The sequence below is a fragment of the Psittacula echo genome (genome assembly GCF_963264785.1).
Source record: "Psittacula echo genome assembly, chromosome: 5".
NCBI classification, from domain to species: domain Eukaryota; kingdom Metazoa; phylum Chordata; class Aves; order Psittaciformes; family Psittacidae; genus Psittacula; species Psittacula echo.
In genome coordinates, this window is record NC_137739.1 from 15275861 (window position 1) to 15293293 (window position 17433).

At 40.1% G+C, this 17433-nt stretch overlaps 1 protein-coding gene across 1 annotated transcript in view; it reads right to left on the reverse strand.

The window, feature by feature from the left end:
* GRIN2A (glutamate ionotropic receptor NMDA type subunit 2A) overlaps positions 1-17433 on the reverse strand; it is a gene marked incomplete at both ends in the record, with an annotated part of 179307 nt that overhangs the window by 77351 nt on the left and 84523 nt on the right. Inside the window, one exon of the mRNA XM_080618947.1 lies at positions 240-832. Coding sequence (XP_080475073.1) covers positions 240-832 — 593 coding nt within the window. The remainder of the gene's footprint in view (positions 1-239; positions 833-17433) is intronic.

The following is a 17433-nucleotide window of genomic DNA, read 5'->3' on the forward strand; positions in this document are numbered from 1 at the left end:
TGTCAACTTCTGCAAAGATCTGGAGCTATATTTATGCTCCACAGCACATACCATCATTTCCATGAGCCAGCGCAGCAAATCCTCTTCCATGTTCCCTCAGAACACCTAAAAAGCATTGCTTAAAAAGGGCATGATGGGATTAACAAAAACCACTATTCTCCTTCAAGAAATATACAATGGCAATAGAATGGAAAATCACAGAGATTATGTAGGGAAAACCCCAAACCAATAAGCCTTACTTGTGCAAGGTGTGAGATGGCCGGTCATTTTTCTCCACTTGTCCATAGCAGCTGGTTTTTGCTTCCGGAATGAATGAGTATTTTTCCAGCATGGCTGATGCAGCAGTGGCAATAATCCCAAGGCCATCCCGTACCCGAGCTTCTAAACTGTAGTCCCATTCATCATAAGATGCTGAAATGAGTCCTGAAGGAAACTCCTTGGGAGTGATTTCTGTGTTACCACTAACCAGGCTGGGAACTATCCAAAAGAAATCATAGCCAGTAAGGCCCAGGGAACGAGCCTCATCCAGTATGTAGACAGCTTCATCCTTGGAACAATAGAGCAGGATGACGGATGAATGAATTTTCTTCAGCTGAATTTGGGTCTTGGCATCTCCAAAGGCGGTATCGAGTATGATGACATTCTGCATGTCCCAGCCCACAAAACTGTTTTCCACTGTGGTCTTAATGACATTGATGAAGTCTCGATACCCAGGAAAGGTGGTGGTCACCAGAGAGAACACATGCCAATCATAATCCTGCATGATCTTCAGCATGATGATGGCTTCCTGCTGGATGGAAGCCCCAAACTGGAAGAATGTGGACATCACATCCTAGAATACCAAACAATGAAAGATTATTAATTTAGTACAAGTCTGAAGGGAATAGAATCTTAAATTCTGATCTCTTTGGTTCACCATGGTTACTAAACTTTTATTGTATTCCAATATCCTTCTGTGCCTTCTCATATTCAAATCATTAATAAGCAACACCAATCATAAGTACCTGAGCTAATGAAAATATTTGACAAAAACTGACAAAAATATTTTTGTTGTAGTGCTTGATCACTTGAATACAACAATTCAAATCACTATTTTTGAGGCAACTCCCTAGAGACAGCCACCCACTGTCACACAACTTATCTTCAGCAGGAAGCTTCATATTCATCAAACTTATCAAGAACATGACCCAGTACATTCATACCAATTTTTAGTTACAATGCAAATAAGCTACAATGCAAATGCTGTACATATATGAAGATACTCTGTACTTGCAGGCCTAATGTCTGAGGAAAACTTCATTTCCACAGATTCATTGGACATGGTGGCAGCTGTCAAACTCTGCAGAGATTTATTACCCCCAGGTATGCAGTTCACTACTGTTTGTGGGCTCACTACTGACCATGCTCCATGCACTTGGCCCATTGACAGCTAACATGATGGGACCCTAGGACAACCAGTAAGCTACCGTGTCCTCATTAAAATACTGGAATGTAAGGAAATTCAAACAATGGCCTCATCGCCTGTAGCTGGCAGTTGCATTTCCTGACACCACTGTGATGTCAGCTTGCTAGGAACTTGTTTCTAATATCTCTCTTTGACTTTTGCAGTATTTGCAATGTTTTATACTGCATAAAGGCAGGTGCCTCATATTTTAATGTCCATCAGAAATAGGTAACACTATAATATATTTTGTTGGCACTAAATTTACAAACATTTTCATTGATCTGTTTTTAATAAGTTGCTGTAAAATCCAAATTTATATTTGAATTTTACATTCTAGGTTTATATACATCACAGCTATTAGAGTACCAAAACTATACACAGGAATCTATATAATCCTTTATTTCCATTTTACTTCAGTATTTATTCCTGAACAGTAGTGGCAGCTTCTGTATGTCTTTCTCAGGTACAGAAAGTGTGAACTCCTGTGGAAAGAAAACCTTATGATTTTAAAATAAGATATTAACAATTCAAGATTTCTTATGCAGCCTTTACCAGAAAGACACACACAGTGCCTTTAATTCCAAGTTTTATGAATGTGGTTGTGAACTGCTATCCTATTTTACACTTCTGGGGAACAGAAACATGAGTTGACTTCAGTTTCATGGCAATGTAGTGTTAAACATACAATTATTAGTGAGAACAGGAACTCATTTCTACAAGTTCTGTGTTTTATTGACAGAAATCTATTCAGAGCAAACTGAATGTCTATATTTTTCAATAGAAGATGAGGAGTGTTATTACTTCCCAAGTACCCAGAAATCCTGACATCAGGATCAAAGAGAAAAATGTCTTACAGCTTGTGTCAGACCATGAAAACTGGTACTGAAGGTACAACACGCACACTACTGGTGGTAATAAAATCATAGAATCATAGAATGGTTTGAGTTGGAAGGGACTTTTAAGCTCATCCAGTTCTAATCCCCTGCCACAGGCAGGGACACCTTCCACTAGACCAGGTTGCCCCAAGCCACATCCAACCTGGCCTTGAACACTGCTTGGATGGGGCATCATCTGCCTCTAAGATGGCATTCTGAATGCCAGTGCCAAATCTGAATTTGGTTTGGGTTAATTACAGATGTTATAAAACATAGTTGGGAGAAGAATTAATTAGGAAGTCTGTTTACCGAATGCTGCTAGGAGCTATTTCCTGGTGACGTGCACTGTATGCTTAAAAACAAACAAACAAGCTTTACATCTGGGGACACTTGCAGCTAAAAAAAACCACTGCTCACAGAAAACCTGCTCAGAGTCAGCATTTAATAGTTTAATTACTGATCTACTATTATAAAGTAAATTAGGTATCTAGACACAAAATTCTATGAATCAAAGTTTGCTGTAGCTTCCTAATGGAACATAAAAACATACTGTCAAGCAAAGTCAATCACTTCAGATTTCTTCTCCAGCTCTTATTTTATCCTGGATTTTATTTGTAATTATGATAAATAACAGTAAAACCAAGTAAAATAATTTACAGCAAATTAGATTATTTCCATTATATCATTTCACTCTACCCCATTTATATATATAGTTTCTGGCTACTAATGTAGTGGAACAATTCTTTCAAACAGTACATACATACACCTTGGTCCTTCATTGCATCACAAGGAACTTTTCCAATAAGGCAACTGAAGATCAAGTATTTGAGGCCAAAACCCAGTGCACATGGACATTTCCAAGTGTGGCCTAACTAGTAAATATGCATTTTTAACCTAAAGCTGTCCCTGTCATCTGGTCTGGCAATGAACAACAGTCCTGTGCACAGCGGCCTGTGTCACCATGACACGAGTCTGACAATACAACAAAAGTGCTGAAAATAAAACCCTTCATTTCATAAACATTTCATTAGAGAAGTAGTTTATGAAGGGAGTTTTGATTAAAGGTTTTTATAAGTTCACACCCACATTACACAAATCCTTTCAAAAAATTGTGAATGTGAATTTTAGCCAAAAATCAGGCAATTAGTATCAATTTGTGATCAGAACGGTGAAAAACCTGTGATTATATAGTGAAAACAAATCTGGGTTCAGCAAAAATGAAGATTTCTACAATATCACAAGCGAGATTCTCATCTGAAGAAATTCCATGTAGCTCCTCTGACTTCATATGATGGTTTTACAGAGCTGAAGATCTGACTAGATGTGTTTACAATGAATAGGAAACAGATGGAAGATTACAAGCAAATTGCAGCATTAGGAACTTCACCATATCTTTAAATGACTAGAAGGAGAATATTCAGGACATTAAGTTTGGAGAGGGATAAGAAAGAAAGTTTAGTGAAGAAACAGCAAATAAATAAACAAAACTACAAGGAATTCAACTGTTGTATCCTTAAATATCTACAGAACTGTTCATTTTGGGGTTTTTAAAATTTCAACATTTTCGCAAAAAGCACTATCATTCCTCTGCTCTATACAGGCAGTATTTTGCTACATATCTAGAATTTAAGTTCTACTTTTCTATACTCAACAGCAAACTGAAGCTATGTTTGTAAAAACCAAAAATCCAGTTATTTTCATTTCACTTGAAAACACTTAACATTCCGTCTTGTCATCAAGACATCCACATAAGTCTTTGCTGAAGTGGGACTGCAGATGTAATATCAGAGGTCCTTTAAATGCATGTGAGAAATATGTCCTTTTTCTTCGTTCACTGGCCCCATCTATTGAGCTTATTGGTGAAGGATGTAAGGAAGATGTACCACTTATCCAATACAAAGGAATCCCACAGATGAATCTCAAAGCACGAAAATCCCAAGATGTTACCTTGATATGAGCAAAAACATAGTTCGAAGTAGTGGAAATGATTTGATTTTTCTGTACTAGCTTCTTAGTTGGATTCTACCAGAGCTGTGTAAACAAAAACCAGCAGTGAAAAGAGAACGGGGGGGGGGGGGGGGTGTGGGGGAAACAACAAATGAAAATTTTTTGCTTCTTTCTGTCTTGCACATGAATATGCAGTTTATAGCAAAGCACCTCCCCATATGTTTCACACCAGAAAGAAGTAACCCTTCAATTGCTTCTTGCTTGACACTATTCTTGAATGTTGAATGCAATATAAAATTCTGCCATGACAGCAGAAGGGCACCTCAACTACCCCCGAGTTTTGCACAGAGCAGAGCAGTGCTCTCTGGTGCTGTCATTTCATAGGCTAATATATTAAATCGTTTAATAATTAATATACTGAGTCCATAAATCTGCCACTGTTGTCAGAATTAGACATTTCACTTCCCCAATTCAAAAAACTTACAGGAGTATTTCTCTTGAAACCTCATTCTCAGCTATTTTCATGACATCTTAGTTTCCCAGCTCCAGTTTTTCCATGAGATCAGCAGGGCGTGCTCACAGCTGCTGTACCAGCTGAGGTAAGCCCTGACAGCAGTTTATGCCTACTAGGGAAAAAGCTGCAATAGATGGTTAGCTAAGGAAAGGAACATTTGTTATCTAAAATAGTATACCTGTTGGCAAAACGAAATGCTAAACCAGAGCAAAAGAGGGGTCAACATAAGACCAAATCGATTTTCCACTTGGCAGCCTTGTTGAGGACAGTTGTTTCTCTGGTAAGACAATATTATGACAGGAAGCAAATGCCAATATGAAGCATGGTTTAAAAAGCAATCCAGAAGATTCCTACACACTCTGTATCTTCCACAGAGATCCAGCAAAAAACATTCTTCTCTTATTTTACACCACGGTAACTTAGATATTTCATTTTCATAAAACAGATTTAAGGCATGTGATGCCAGGTCTACAAATAAAGTGCAAGCTGTTTCCTGTTTAATGAATTAGAGTAGTTATTTGGCATTTTAATGAAGACTGGAAAAACAGAAAGCCAGAGATTAGTAATGAATTTAAGCTGAATAATTTAGCATCACATCAAAAATATACAGAAGGAAATTATTTGTACCAATCTCTAATGGAGGTGAATAATGTATCTTGCAGTGTGTTAACTTGGTACTATTTTTCTTGGATTATTTGAAATGATGTATTGATTCCCAGGTAAACAGGAATTGAATCACATTTATCTGCCATGAACCTCTAGGTTTCCTCTATAGTACTAGACAGACCCATGCAAAACCTGCACTAAATGCAAGCAATGAAGTGAGGGAGCTCAGAGGAAAACTTTTCCTCCCAAGATACTCTGCACATTTCTAAACTCCTAAGTTATTAAATTCCTGCCTCTATTCATTAACAGTATAGAACATGCAATTCCCAACACAAACATCTCACTAAGATGCCCTGGGAGAAAACTCCCCCTTTAGCACCATGGGAGCAATTTGGGGGAAATTATACAAAATTATACACATTCAGGCAAAGCAGAGCAACATGTGAGGGTGGAAATAATTTACTAATTATTACAAACACCAGAACAGACTTGCTTCCCGAGGACCTGTCACCTCTGGCCCCACACATGGCAAAAACATGCATGACTCCTGCTCTCAGGTTTCTCTGCTGATACCAACCTTGCCTTTGGGAGCTCCTGCATGGGCTCCAGGTATCCCCCACAAAGCATCATCACCCTGAGACAAGCTCAGCTGCAGCGAGGCTTATACCTAGTCCCCATGGATACCGATTTGGTCCTTGCACTCAACCTGGAGCCTGCCTCATCCTCCTTCCTTGTCCAGCAACCTGTACCTGCTGCGCCAGGAGGGAGGGAGCAGCAGGACAGCGGCTCTGCAGATGAGAACCAGTCCTGCATGTGATAAACCTGAGGTTCTGCTCACATAGACCTGTGAATGCGTTTCACCATTTGTCACTGAGCAAACGACTAAGGCCTTTTAAGCAGACCTAAAAAAGGGATGTAACTTTTCTTACTATGTAATTTAACTGGTGCAAATGCAAAGCCACAAAATGTATAAAGGTCATCAAAAAGGACAAACCAAGGCCTTACTTCTCATTTCAAACGTTTGTTCTGGGAGAGGAACACTCAAGTTAGAAAAGGGCAGTAGCAAGTAAGGGAGTACATTATGGCTTTCCGACATCTGAAATGTCCCCTTTTATTATTTCAAGAAATAAATATCAGAGAAACACGATTTTGAAAGGTTAGCACCAGCTTAATCAAGCATGTTCCTTCCCATTTCTACAGGGAGCCTGCAGGGATTCATTTTGCAGTGCCTTCAGTATTTTCAGGTCATGCTTTTATCCTATGAGTTTTGCTAGGGAGGGTTTGTGTTTGGTTTTTTTTGTTTGTTTCCTTGAAGATATCTATTTAATTTTACACTATCTGCTTGGCTTGTCTGGGCCTGCTATATGAGCTGAAGTTTGTCTATTTTTTTCTACACTAGAACAGTGAAGAAACAATTACAAAGGAATGAGAACAGGGTTTCTGCAGATCATTGCAGAGTCCACTGGTTTTTGATCCTTTACATTCTTTGAATAATACAGTGTCGTGTCTATTGAATTAAAGTAACTCAACATGGCATTACAGTGAAACAACATAATTATGAAAGAAAACTAGTTTTGCACAGAGCTCAGGAGCTGTTCCCCGGGCTGGAAAGCACTGTCTGGATTTTCAGCACATCCAGGTTTTCTTTCACAGGTTGGTCAGACACTGGAAATTGTGATGTCTCAGTCTGAGCTCCTGTTCATCCAGGACAGGCAAGTGAAAAATGCTTTCAAAGGCTGAAGTGACACCAACCAGCCTGTGACCAAACTTGATAAAGTCCTGAGAAGATTCATGCAAGCCAGCAGGAATTGTGTGTGGTCATTTGACGAAAGGTTTATTCAAAGACACCTCCTTTCCACATAATTTCAACTTCCACTGTTACAGAAATGTCTTACACTGAAAATACATTAGTGAGGAAAGGCAAAATTGTGGTTCTACATACAAAAAGGCCTTGTGGAGCTTGCTGTACCATGAGTAGATGCTATTGTACAGTTTCTGTGGTGAAAGAGAATACTGATGTGTAAGAAGTAGTAGAGTACTGATGTCTGCAAGGAAGATAAGGGAGAATAAAGAGAATTTTTAGACTAATTATGTTTGCTTTGTATGTTCATATATTTCTTGAATATAAATCAGTCACTCTCTAACCCATACCGGATCACGCAGTGATGAACGTCACTGTAAAATCATTACTCTATTTTTCCTTTACGGAAAAGATGACATTTATACAAGTTTCTCATTTCCTAGAAGTATTTCACCATGCAAATAAAAACTGAAAAATGTGTGAACTAATATATTTGTTTGCAAGGAGGACAGCTTTTATTCCACAGATTACAGCTGAGTATCACTTCTCATGCCCCTTGTCATGGCTGCAGATTTATGTTTTGCCATGTTTTTAAAAGCAGGTGCCTGATTTTCTCATGGTTTGTACAAGCACCACCCTTCTGCTTTTTGGTCAGCACTAAACTGATAGGGGTCTCTTGAAGAGCCCCTAAATACCATATTTTCCATGGGAAAATTACTTTAAATTAGCCATGCGTAACATCTTTCACCTCTAGGAACACCCGAGTTCACACAGAGAGCCCTTGAGTCTGTCCTCTTCAAACAGTTGTTACAAATGATGGGAGGGCAATGAGGAAAGTTAACTTTTCAAAGACAGAGAAGGCAATTGCTGTGAAGATACTGCAACAATCCTGGTGAAAGGAACTGCCAATAATTCCCATTTGACACATCACAACAAAGTTGTGGGGACAACGTTGTAAGAAAATGGGGCCCTGCTCCTGTTCTCCCCACAGTCAGGTGAGAAAGTTTAAAACAAACTGATGACGACCTGTTCTTTACAGGTTACCTACCTGGATGAGAAAAATAAACAACGAAATGATGCTATAAAATGAGGTAGAAAGAAATCCAAACCCAATCAAGCTGTACTTGTTGGAAGGAAGAAAGCCTGGACTTATTTTCAGAAACAAAAAATAATCATTTTGTAGAAGCACAGAAAGCTTTTCACCAGGTAACAGAAATAAAAAGCATTAAGAGGGCATCAGTGAGTTGTGAATTAGCCCAGTGAAAAGCCAAGACCCAGGAAAACCATCAGGGGTAGATGGAGACATCTGAGGAAATGAAAAATCTGGGTAACTTCCCTGTCCACATACTGGTATTTTTCATTGTAACTCACATAATTTACCTCTACAAATAAAATACCACAAAGACACAGGATGGATGAAGGATACCAACTGCTGAGCCAGTCAGTTTCTGGAAAACAAATCATAATCTTGGTATATAGACTATCCATCCCCACTATCCCACTCTTATATTTGCACTGAGGCATTATTTACCAATATTCACATTGTTCCATATCAGTACTGACATACTTTACTACCAAAATAACATGCTGGGCTACATGGAATTTCTTCCTCAAGATTCAGTCTGGGACTATAGAGAATTACCTATCAAATCAATTTGCTGATTTACTTTGAACCACACCAGCTCCCATAAGGCCATCACAGATAAGCTTCTCTTGACTCATGGGCAATTTGGGAAACTTTGATGGATATAAAATCAAAGCACTTAGGTTACAGGGAGTTACATTATTTCTTGCAGCAGACAGCTAGTTCTAATTATAAATCTTGAAACAATCCTGCTGTTAATGGCCATGCTTTCTGAAAACAACCTTGTGTACAGGCTTTATCTGTCCAATTTCAAAACGAGTCCTTGATTCCAGGTTTTGGGACAGGCAGATGGATCTGACATAAAGGAAGATTCTCAAATTTCTGTGGAACTCCAGAAAGAGAGAGAAATGGAAAAGCAATATCTCACCTTCCTCTCCCAATAATTTTTTTCAGTTTTCTGTAAATAAAATTTCATTGTAATGTTTCAGCCTCACGTGTTTTACTGCCCTGATGGATTATATCACTAGTCTTGAAAAAGCACAATGGCCACATTTTGTCTGATTTTCACAATCTTTTACTGCACCAGCCAAATTCTTTCTTTTTCTATCAAAATCAGTTATCCAAATCAATTTTACTCTACCCCAGCCGTAAGTTTAAACATGCACACAAATTACTGCAAGCCGTCCACAGAACATGCTAGAATTCAATATGCTTGACATCTTTTTGGGTACCCATTAAGTTAAAAATATGTAGATTTGTTTTCTTTTTCATTTTCATGGTAATATTTTAGCTTAGCAAAATGTCGTATGTTTTCACATTACTATTGCTGCGGAATCAAAGGAAATAGAAGTTGTTTGAATAGCTTGGGGAAGTTTTGAAGAATCAATGCTATGCAATGATTCATCCCTGGCACAAATTTTCATTCCAGTTATTTGATATCTATCACATTAACCATTGCACTTAACAGCATAAGATGACATCAGAGTGATTCAGATATATGCTGTGTACCCCAAAAATAGAGGAAAAGTTGTTTAGAACAAGGATTTAGAGTGGTTGAGGGCAAGTACAATTCACTGTTCCAGTTTTTTCTCTTGTCTAATACAAGTATGGCACAAGACAATCCTGCAATAACAAACTGTTTACAGCTCATGCATCAACAACATTTGCAAAAGGATATTCATAGAATCATAGAACAGTTAAGGTTGGAAAGGACCTTAAGATCATCAAGTTCCAACCCCCCTGCCATGGGCAGAGACACACTAAACCATGCCACCGGAGGCTCTGCCCCACCTGGCCTTGAACACCGCCAGGGATGGAGCATTCACAACTTCCTTGGGCAGCCCATTCCAGTGCCTCACCACCCTCTCAGTAAAGAACTTCCTCCTTACATCCAATCTAAACTTTCCCTGTTTAAGTTTGAACCCGTTACCCCTTGTCCTGTCACTACAGTCATAGAATAATAGAATAGTTAGGGTTGGAAAGGACCTTAAGATCATCTAGCTCCAACCCCCCTGCCATGGGCAGGGACACCCCATACTAAACCATGTCACCCAAGGCCTCATCCAACCTGGCCTTGAACACCACCAAGGATGGAGCATTCACAACCTCCCTGGGCAACCCATTCCAGTGCCTCACCACTCTCTCAGTAAAGAATTTCTTCCTTACATCCAATCTAAACTTTCCCTGTTTAAGTTTGAACCCGTTACCCCTTGTCCTGTCACTACAGTCCCTGATGAATAGTCCATCCCCAGCATCCTTGTAGGCCCCCTTCAGATACTGGAAGGCTGCTATGAGGTCTCCATGCAGCCTTCTCTTCTCCAGGCTCAACAGCCCCAACTTTCTCAGCCTATCTTCATATGGGAGGTGCTCCAGTCCCCTGATCATCCTTGTGGCCTCCTCTGGACTTGTTCCAACAGTTGCATGTCCTTTTTATGTTGAGGACACCAGAACTGCACACAGTACTCCAACTGAGGTCTCACGAGAGCAGAGTAGAGGGGCAGGATCACCTCCTTCGACCTGCTGGTCATGCTCCTTTTGATGCTGCCCAGGGTTGGCTTTCTGGGCTGCGAGCGCACACTGAAGCCTGCTCACGTTCATTTTTTCATCGACCAACACCCCCAAGCCCTTCTCTGCAGGGCTGCTCTGAATCTCTTCTCTGCCCAACCTGTAGCTGTGCCTCGGATTGCTCCGATCCAGGCATAGGACCTTGCACTTGGCATGGTCAAACTTCATCAGGTTGGCATCAGCCCACCTCACAAGCCTGTCAAGGTCCCTCTGGATGGCATCCCTTCCCTCCAGCATTATCAACCGAACCACACAGCTTGGTGTCATCAGCAAACTTGCTGAGGGTGCACTCAATTCCATCGTCCATGTCACCGACAAAGATGTTGAACAAGACTGGTCCCAACACTGATCCCCAAGGGACAACACTCGTTACTGATGTTCAGCTGTATATTCATACAGTATATTCATACAGATTTGCTATTACGAGCTTTAAAAGCAGCACCAAGTCCACAAATCCTGTGAACAGAATCAAAACTTTAATTACAGGAGAGTAAGCGACATTTAAATATGCTATGGCCAAGAATCTAGCATTAAATCCAGAATCAACAACGATTTATCATTGTTATCATCATTTAATGGTGGCCGAATCAAGCCAAATAGGCTGATTTCTTAGAGTATGTGTTGCATCTGTGCATAAATGCCATACACTATATGGAAAGATATGCAAAATTAAATACCAATAAACATGCCTTAAGACATCATCTCCTTATCTGAAAACATTTGGTCTCAATTGAAAGCTAAACTACTTCTCACTTGTGTTGATGATGAGAAGCCAGAAAACCATTAACTTCCATATATCTACACTTAACAAGTAGAAATGAAGGCAACAACCAACCTCCTCCTCCACCCCCTTCCACCAAATGGTGAGTATAAAATATTAAGCAAATAAAAGAAATATGAGAAATATAAAGCTGATTTATTTTTTTCCTGTGTGCTTTTCCTTTCCGGGCCAGGACTCTTGGACTGGTCACCTCTATGTACATGGTCTGCTTCAGTGGCACTGGACTAAGGAGAGAAATCCAACAGCAAGAGGTCAACTGGGGAGGACAAACAGACAGGGAAGGAAATGTTTGTAGAGGAAGGCTGAACAGAGTTCAAGGAGCGATTCAGAGCAGCTTTCCAAGGCAACAGAGATTTGGGGAATATATTCAAGTAGCAGAGGAAGATGATGATGAGATTCAAGATCCTTGATCTCAAAAAGACACATGCATTTTGGTTTCCCAGGTAGTCTGGAGGCTAAACAAGAGATGCAAACCTGACTCACCTGCTTTTGGAAGGCAAAGTCACAAAACCATCATGATTTACCCAAAGTGTGCATGCTGCTTTCAAATTCTTCTAGAAGGAAGTCTTTCAAAAAACTCAGTGTGCTTCTCTGCTCTTACATGCAATCAGCACATCTGAAAAAGAGAGCGTACTCAAGGGAAATACCATTTATGCTTATCCTTTATATTTCTCTCTTTAGAGATCATCTTTGGCCTCTGGGCAAATCTACAGCTGCTCTTCTGTTATGCTAATAGAAATTACATGCTTTCTCAAAGTCAGTGATCAGCCCATCAGTCTAGCAGTGAACATGCTTTTCCACTGTACATTCAATAGCAGCAGGTCAGAAGCAAATTCAGTTAGGAAATTCCTGACATATATTATCTATATCAGCACTTACATATGGGACAGCTCAAAACAACTTCATATCTTAGAGTGAATCTTACTGGTCAAAACATAGCCCGAAGTACACCAGCAGTGAATGATATTTCACTGGTGCTCACTGCAGAGACTGTGAATAAGCATAACTGAAATCACAAAACAAACCACATTTATGTTAAAGTAGTTGCAAAGTCTCCAGTAGTTAGAGCCACTGCATCCACAGGAGAAGAATGCAGAATTCAGCTGTAGGCAAATAGACTTTTCAATATCAATGTGCTAACCAGATAAAGACATTTAATGTTGCATTCTGCAATGCATGGTAAGTAAGGTAATATAGCAGACAGAAATCTCTGTCACACCTACTTTTTCTGACTCTACACACAGTGCTCACCACCTTTGATTAAATCTGCATTTCCTTTCTAGTGTTCTGTTTAAGGATGCATTGACTTCTTTAGCTGCAAGAATATGATACATCAAGAGATTTGCCAAGTGTTATTCCCATGAGCACATTCCAGGCAGAAAAGCTTTACCAACATACATTCAAATTACTGAGATTTTTATATGGGCAGTAAAACTATTTCTTCTATAAAATAGCTTAGCTCAAGTTATTTTTCCTTAGCTAAAGAGATGCAAAGTATCTTTTCAGCATAGTTCTGATTTACAGTAAGTATCAGAAGGAAAAACATAACTTCAGGAAAGGAAATGTTCAAAATGGAAGTTTAGGTCCTTACAAGGCATAGTAATTCTTTCTAGAAATTATTACAGGTTTGACAACCATACCAGATACTGTAAACACAGCACTGCAATAGCAAAGGTAGTATCTCATTACCAGCTATAAAAACCCCATGTTTGTACAATGCTCAGTACAGTCCAAAGAAGATTGAAGCCATCTTCCTTAACCTGCACAATATCTTTATACTTTAAAGAGACACAATACCCCTTGTACTGACTACAAATAAGTAACAAACCATATTATTTGGGTTGATGTTTTTAATGCCAGAAATTTTCCTTAGTTGTAGTTGACAGCACTATGCGTGTAACTATTTCCTAGATAAGTATACCACCACACTTCTGTAGAACCCTATGAAAATAGAGTGAGAAACTTTAAAGTTTTTCTAACCTAGGCAGGAAACATGAAAGGTTTTAAATTAATCTCAGTATAGATTACAACAGTTAAAGGATTCTTCAAGTATCCATAATGCAACTAAATCATAAGTACCCTCACATCTAAATTGAATGGGAGCTCAGGGTGCTCAACAGTCTCCAAAGACGGGTATGCCCATGAAGAAAGGAGCATCTGCAGAGATGTGACAGTTTGGCCATGCCCATTTCATTTAAGTAACTACATGTGTCCTCAGAAAAGTCTGTAAGTACTCAGTGAACTGACACAGACTACGAATACAAAGTGGGATCCTTGCTCATTTTTATTAGTGGAACTGTGCATCAAAGGGATTTAGATGCCAATCCTCTGGGTTCCTTTAAAACAAGCCCTTTGTGCAGGATGGCTAACAAACAAAGCACTTGCTCCTACAAGTTGTTCAGTGCCTTCAGTTTCCCACGTTATATTTGAGGGACCTTATGTAACAAAGCTTGTTAAGGAAGCTGCAATTGCTGCTTGTACTTCTGTATAAGAGGCACAAGGAATTGTGTTTTGCCTTAAAGTAGAGTATCTTGATCTGTCTCCATTTGTCACCCAGTGCCATACTTCAGAACAGCAATTTTCAGTTTACAGACTACAGGATCACTCTTCTGCTGCAGGTCCTTTAGCAACAACCCACGAACTTTCTGGTGTCCAAAAACCAGTCACAAAAATAGTGACACTTGAAAGCAGCATCCATGCCATTTCCATGAAAAACAAGGAGGTGGTTGGTGACAGCCAGCATGGCTTCACTAAGGGGAAATCCTGCCTGACCAATTTGGTGGCCTTCTATGATGGGGCTACGAAACTGATGGACAGGGGCAGAGCAGTTGACGTCATCTACCTGGACTTGTGCAAAGCCTTTGACACTGTCCCACATGACATCCTTGTCAATGGCTCATGTCCGGATGGAGACCGGTAACAAGTTGTGTCCCTCGGGGATCGGTGTTGGGACCGATCTTGTTCAACATCTTTGTCAGTGACATGGACAGTGGGCTTGAGTGCGCCCTCAGCAAGTTTGCTGATGACACCGAGCTGTGTGGTTTGGTTGATAGCTGGAGGGAAGGGATGCCATCCAGAGGGACCTCGACAGGCTTGTGAGGTGGGCTGATGCCAACCTGATGAAGTTTGACCATGCCAAGTGCAAGGTCCTATGCCTGGATCGGAGCAATCCGAGGCACAGCTACAGGTTGGGCAGAGAAGAGATTCAGAGCAGCCCTGCAGAGAAGGGCTTGGGGGTGTTGGTCGATGAAAAAATGAACGTGAGCAGGCTTCAGTGTGCGCTCACAGCCCAGAAAGCCAACCCTGGGCAGCATCAAAAGGAGCATGACCAGCAGGTCGAAGGAGGTGATCCTGCCCCTCTACTCTGCTCTCGTGAGACCTCAGTTGGAGTACTGTGTGCAGTTCTGGTGTCCTCAACATAAAAAGGACATGCAACTGTTGGAACAAGTCCAGAGGAGGCCACAAGGATGATCAGGGGACTGGAGCACCTCCCATATGAAGATAGGCTGAGAAAGTTGGGGCTGTTGAGCCTGGAGAAGAGAAGGCTGCATGGAGACCTCATAGCAGCCTTCCAGTATCTGAAGGGGGCCTACAAGGATGCTGGGGATGGACTATTCATCAGGGACTGTAGTGACAGGACAAGGGGTAACGGGTTCAAACTTAAACAGGGAAAGTTTAGATTGGATGTAAGGAAGAAATTCTTTACTGAGAGAGTGGTGAGGCACTGGAATGGGTTGCCCAGGGAGGTTGTGAATGCTCCATCCTTGGTGGTGTTCAAGGCCAGGTTGGATGAGGCCTTGGGTGACATGGTTTAGTATGGGGTGTCCCTGCCCATGGCAGGGGGGTTGGAGCTAGATGATCTTAAGGTCCTTTCCAACCCTAACTATTCTATGATTCTATGACTGTAGTGACAGGACAAGGGGTAACGGGTTCAAACTTAAACAGGGGAAGTTTAGATTGGATATAAGGAAGAAATTCTTTACTGAGAGGGTGGTGAGGCACTGGAATGGGTTGCCCAGGGAGGTTGTGAATGCTCCATCCCTGGCGGTGTTCAAGGCCAGGTGGGGCAGAGCCTCCGGTGGCATGGTTTAGTGTCTCTGCCCATGGCAGGGGGGTTGAAACTAGATGATCTCAAGGTCCTTTCCAACCCTAACTATTCTATGATTCTATGATTCTATGAATGCCATTTATAAAAGCCCATTTTCTTAATCATTCTAATTATTAAACAAACATGAAGAACAACAGGCTTTTAAATAAAACCAGTGAGGGCCAGTTAAAGTTTAAATGACTAAGTTACAGCAGTAACTTAAATCTATTATTCTGAGCAATGGAGCTTAGCCAGCAATCATCTGTTGCTTCAGCCATATTCGCACAATGACCTTATCATAAAAAGGCAATTTCACAAAAGCCACTATTCAACAGCTAGGAATTTTCAAAGATAGAAGAAGTTTCATTTGAAATAAGATGTACAGCCTTAGAATGAGCAAGTATAATGCATTTGCATCTAAATCTTGCCTCCTAGAAAATTTGCTTATCCCCAGTGATACTTGGAATCAAGTGTCAGGGCACAAGTCATGTTACAATGCCACACCTCATGAAATGTCTTGGAACTGTCCGCATGGAAACCGTTTCTAGTCTCCTCTTTAAAGTGACCATAAATTCTGATCCAAAGGTGCTTTTACTACTACATATGGATGATAATGTGTTGGTATACATACCTGTAATACAGGACATACTTTACAATACAGGATATAACTATACTCATTTTATCTTGGTGTATCAAATGATAACACATAATCTGATTGCAAAATATAAATTAAAGTTGAAAAAATTGTAACTTCTATTGTAGTCTGATAAAAAACCTCAAACCTGTAAAATCTGCTATGTTTAGAATTCTGTACACTGGAAGACTTCTACACACTGCGAGCTTCATCCATCTTCATGAGATTAAGAAGCACATTTTCCTTTGTTTTCCCTCCCCCCAACCAATCCTACAAAGGAGTTAAATTTATTATTATATAGTCACTCCACAGAAACAAGACACATTTTCTTGCTTACTATCAAACAGCTTGTGGTGATTAATCAAATTATTTCATTTGGGTTTTTTCTATGAAAAATTGTTTTTCTTACAACCCCACCTAAACCCCCAAGAAAGAACAGATTTCATGGAGTATTCATGAGCAAAATTCAACACAAGCACAGAATTAAGTATAAATAAAAATAACATCATTAAAATTATACAGAGATGCTTGGTGCATTGGCAATAAGCATATATGGAAAAGTACTGTCTCCGCAGAAGGAAGAACTCAAATTATTACTTGAAAATGAGACTACTAAATCAAAATGAGCACTCAGCCAAGCAATAGTATTTGTACATACCCCGGTGCATTTGGAAATTAAACGAAGGCGTAAGGGATATTCTCATCAACTCCTCCAATTAAATTGGTATACAATAAGCAGAAGAATTTGAGAAGACAGGGCTAAAAATGATTGTAGTCTCTTCAGCAAACAAGCAGAAGAGATAGAAAAGGGATCTGACTGCAAACACCACTACCTGGGAACCCTCTGTTACCTCTTTCAGTTATCTCAGAGAATTAGTACCATACACTCAGGTCTGTTTTGAAGCCCACAGCTAGGTGCATATTCCTACCCTGCAATATGAGTAATTTCCCAAATAATTTAAACATTTTTACAGTTTTTTGAACACTTTTAACACACACCTCTTCCCACCCCCACCAAGCAGCAGCTGAAGACTGTGTTTGTGTGAAAACAGGAGCACCTTTATTTACTGCAAAGCTTAGGACGAATTCCTGCCA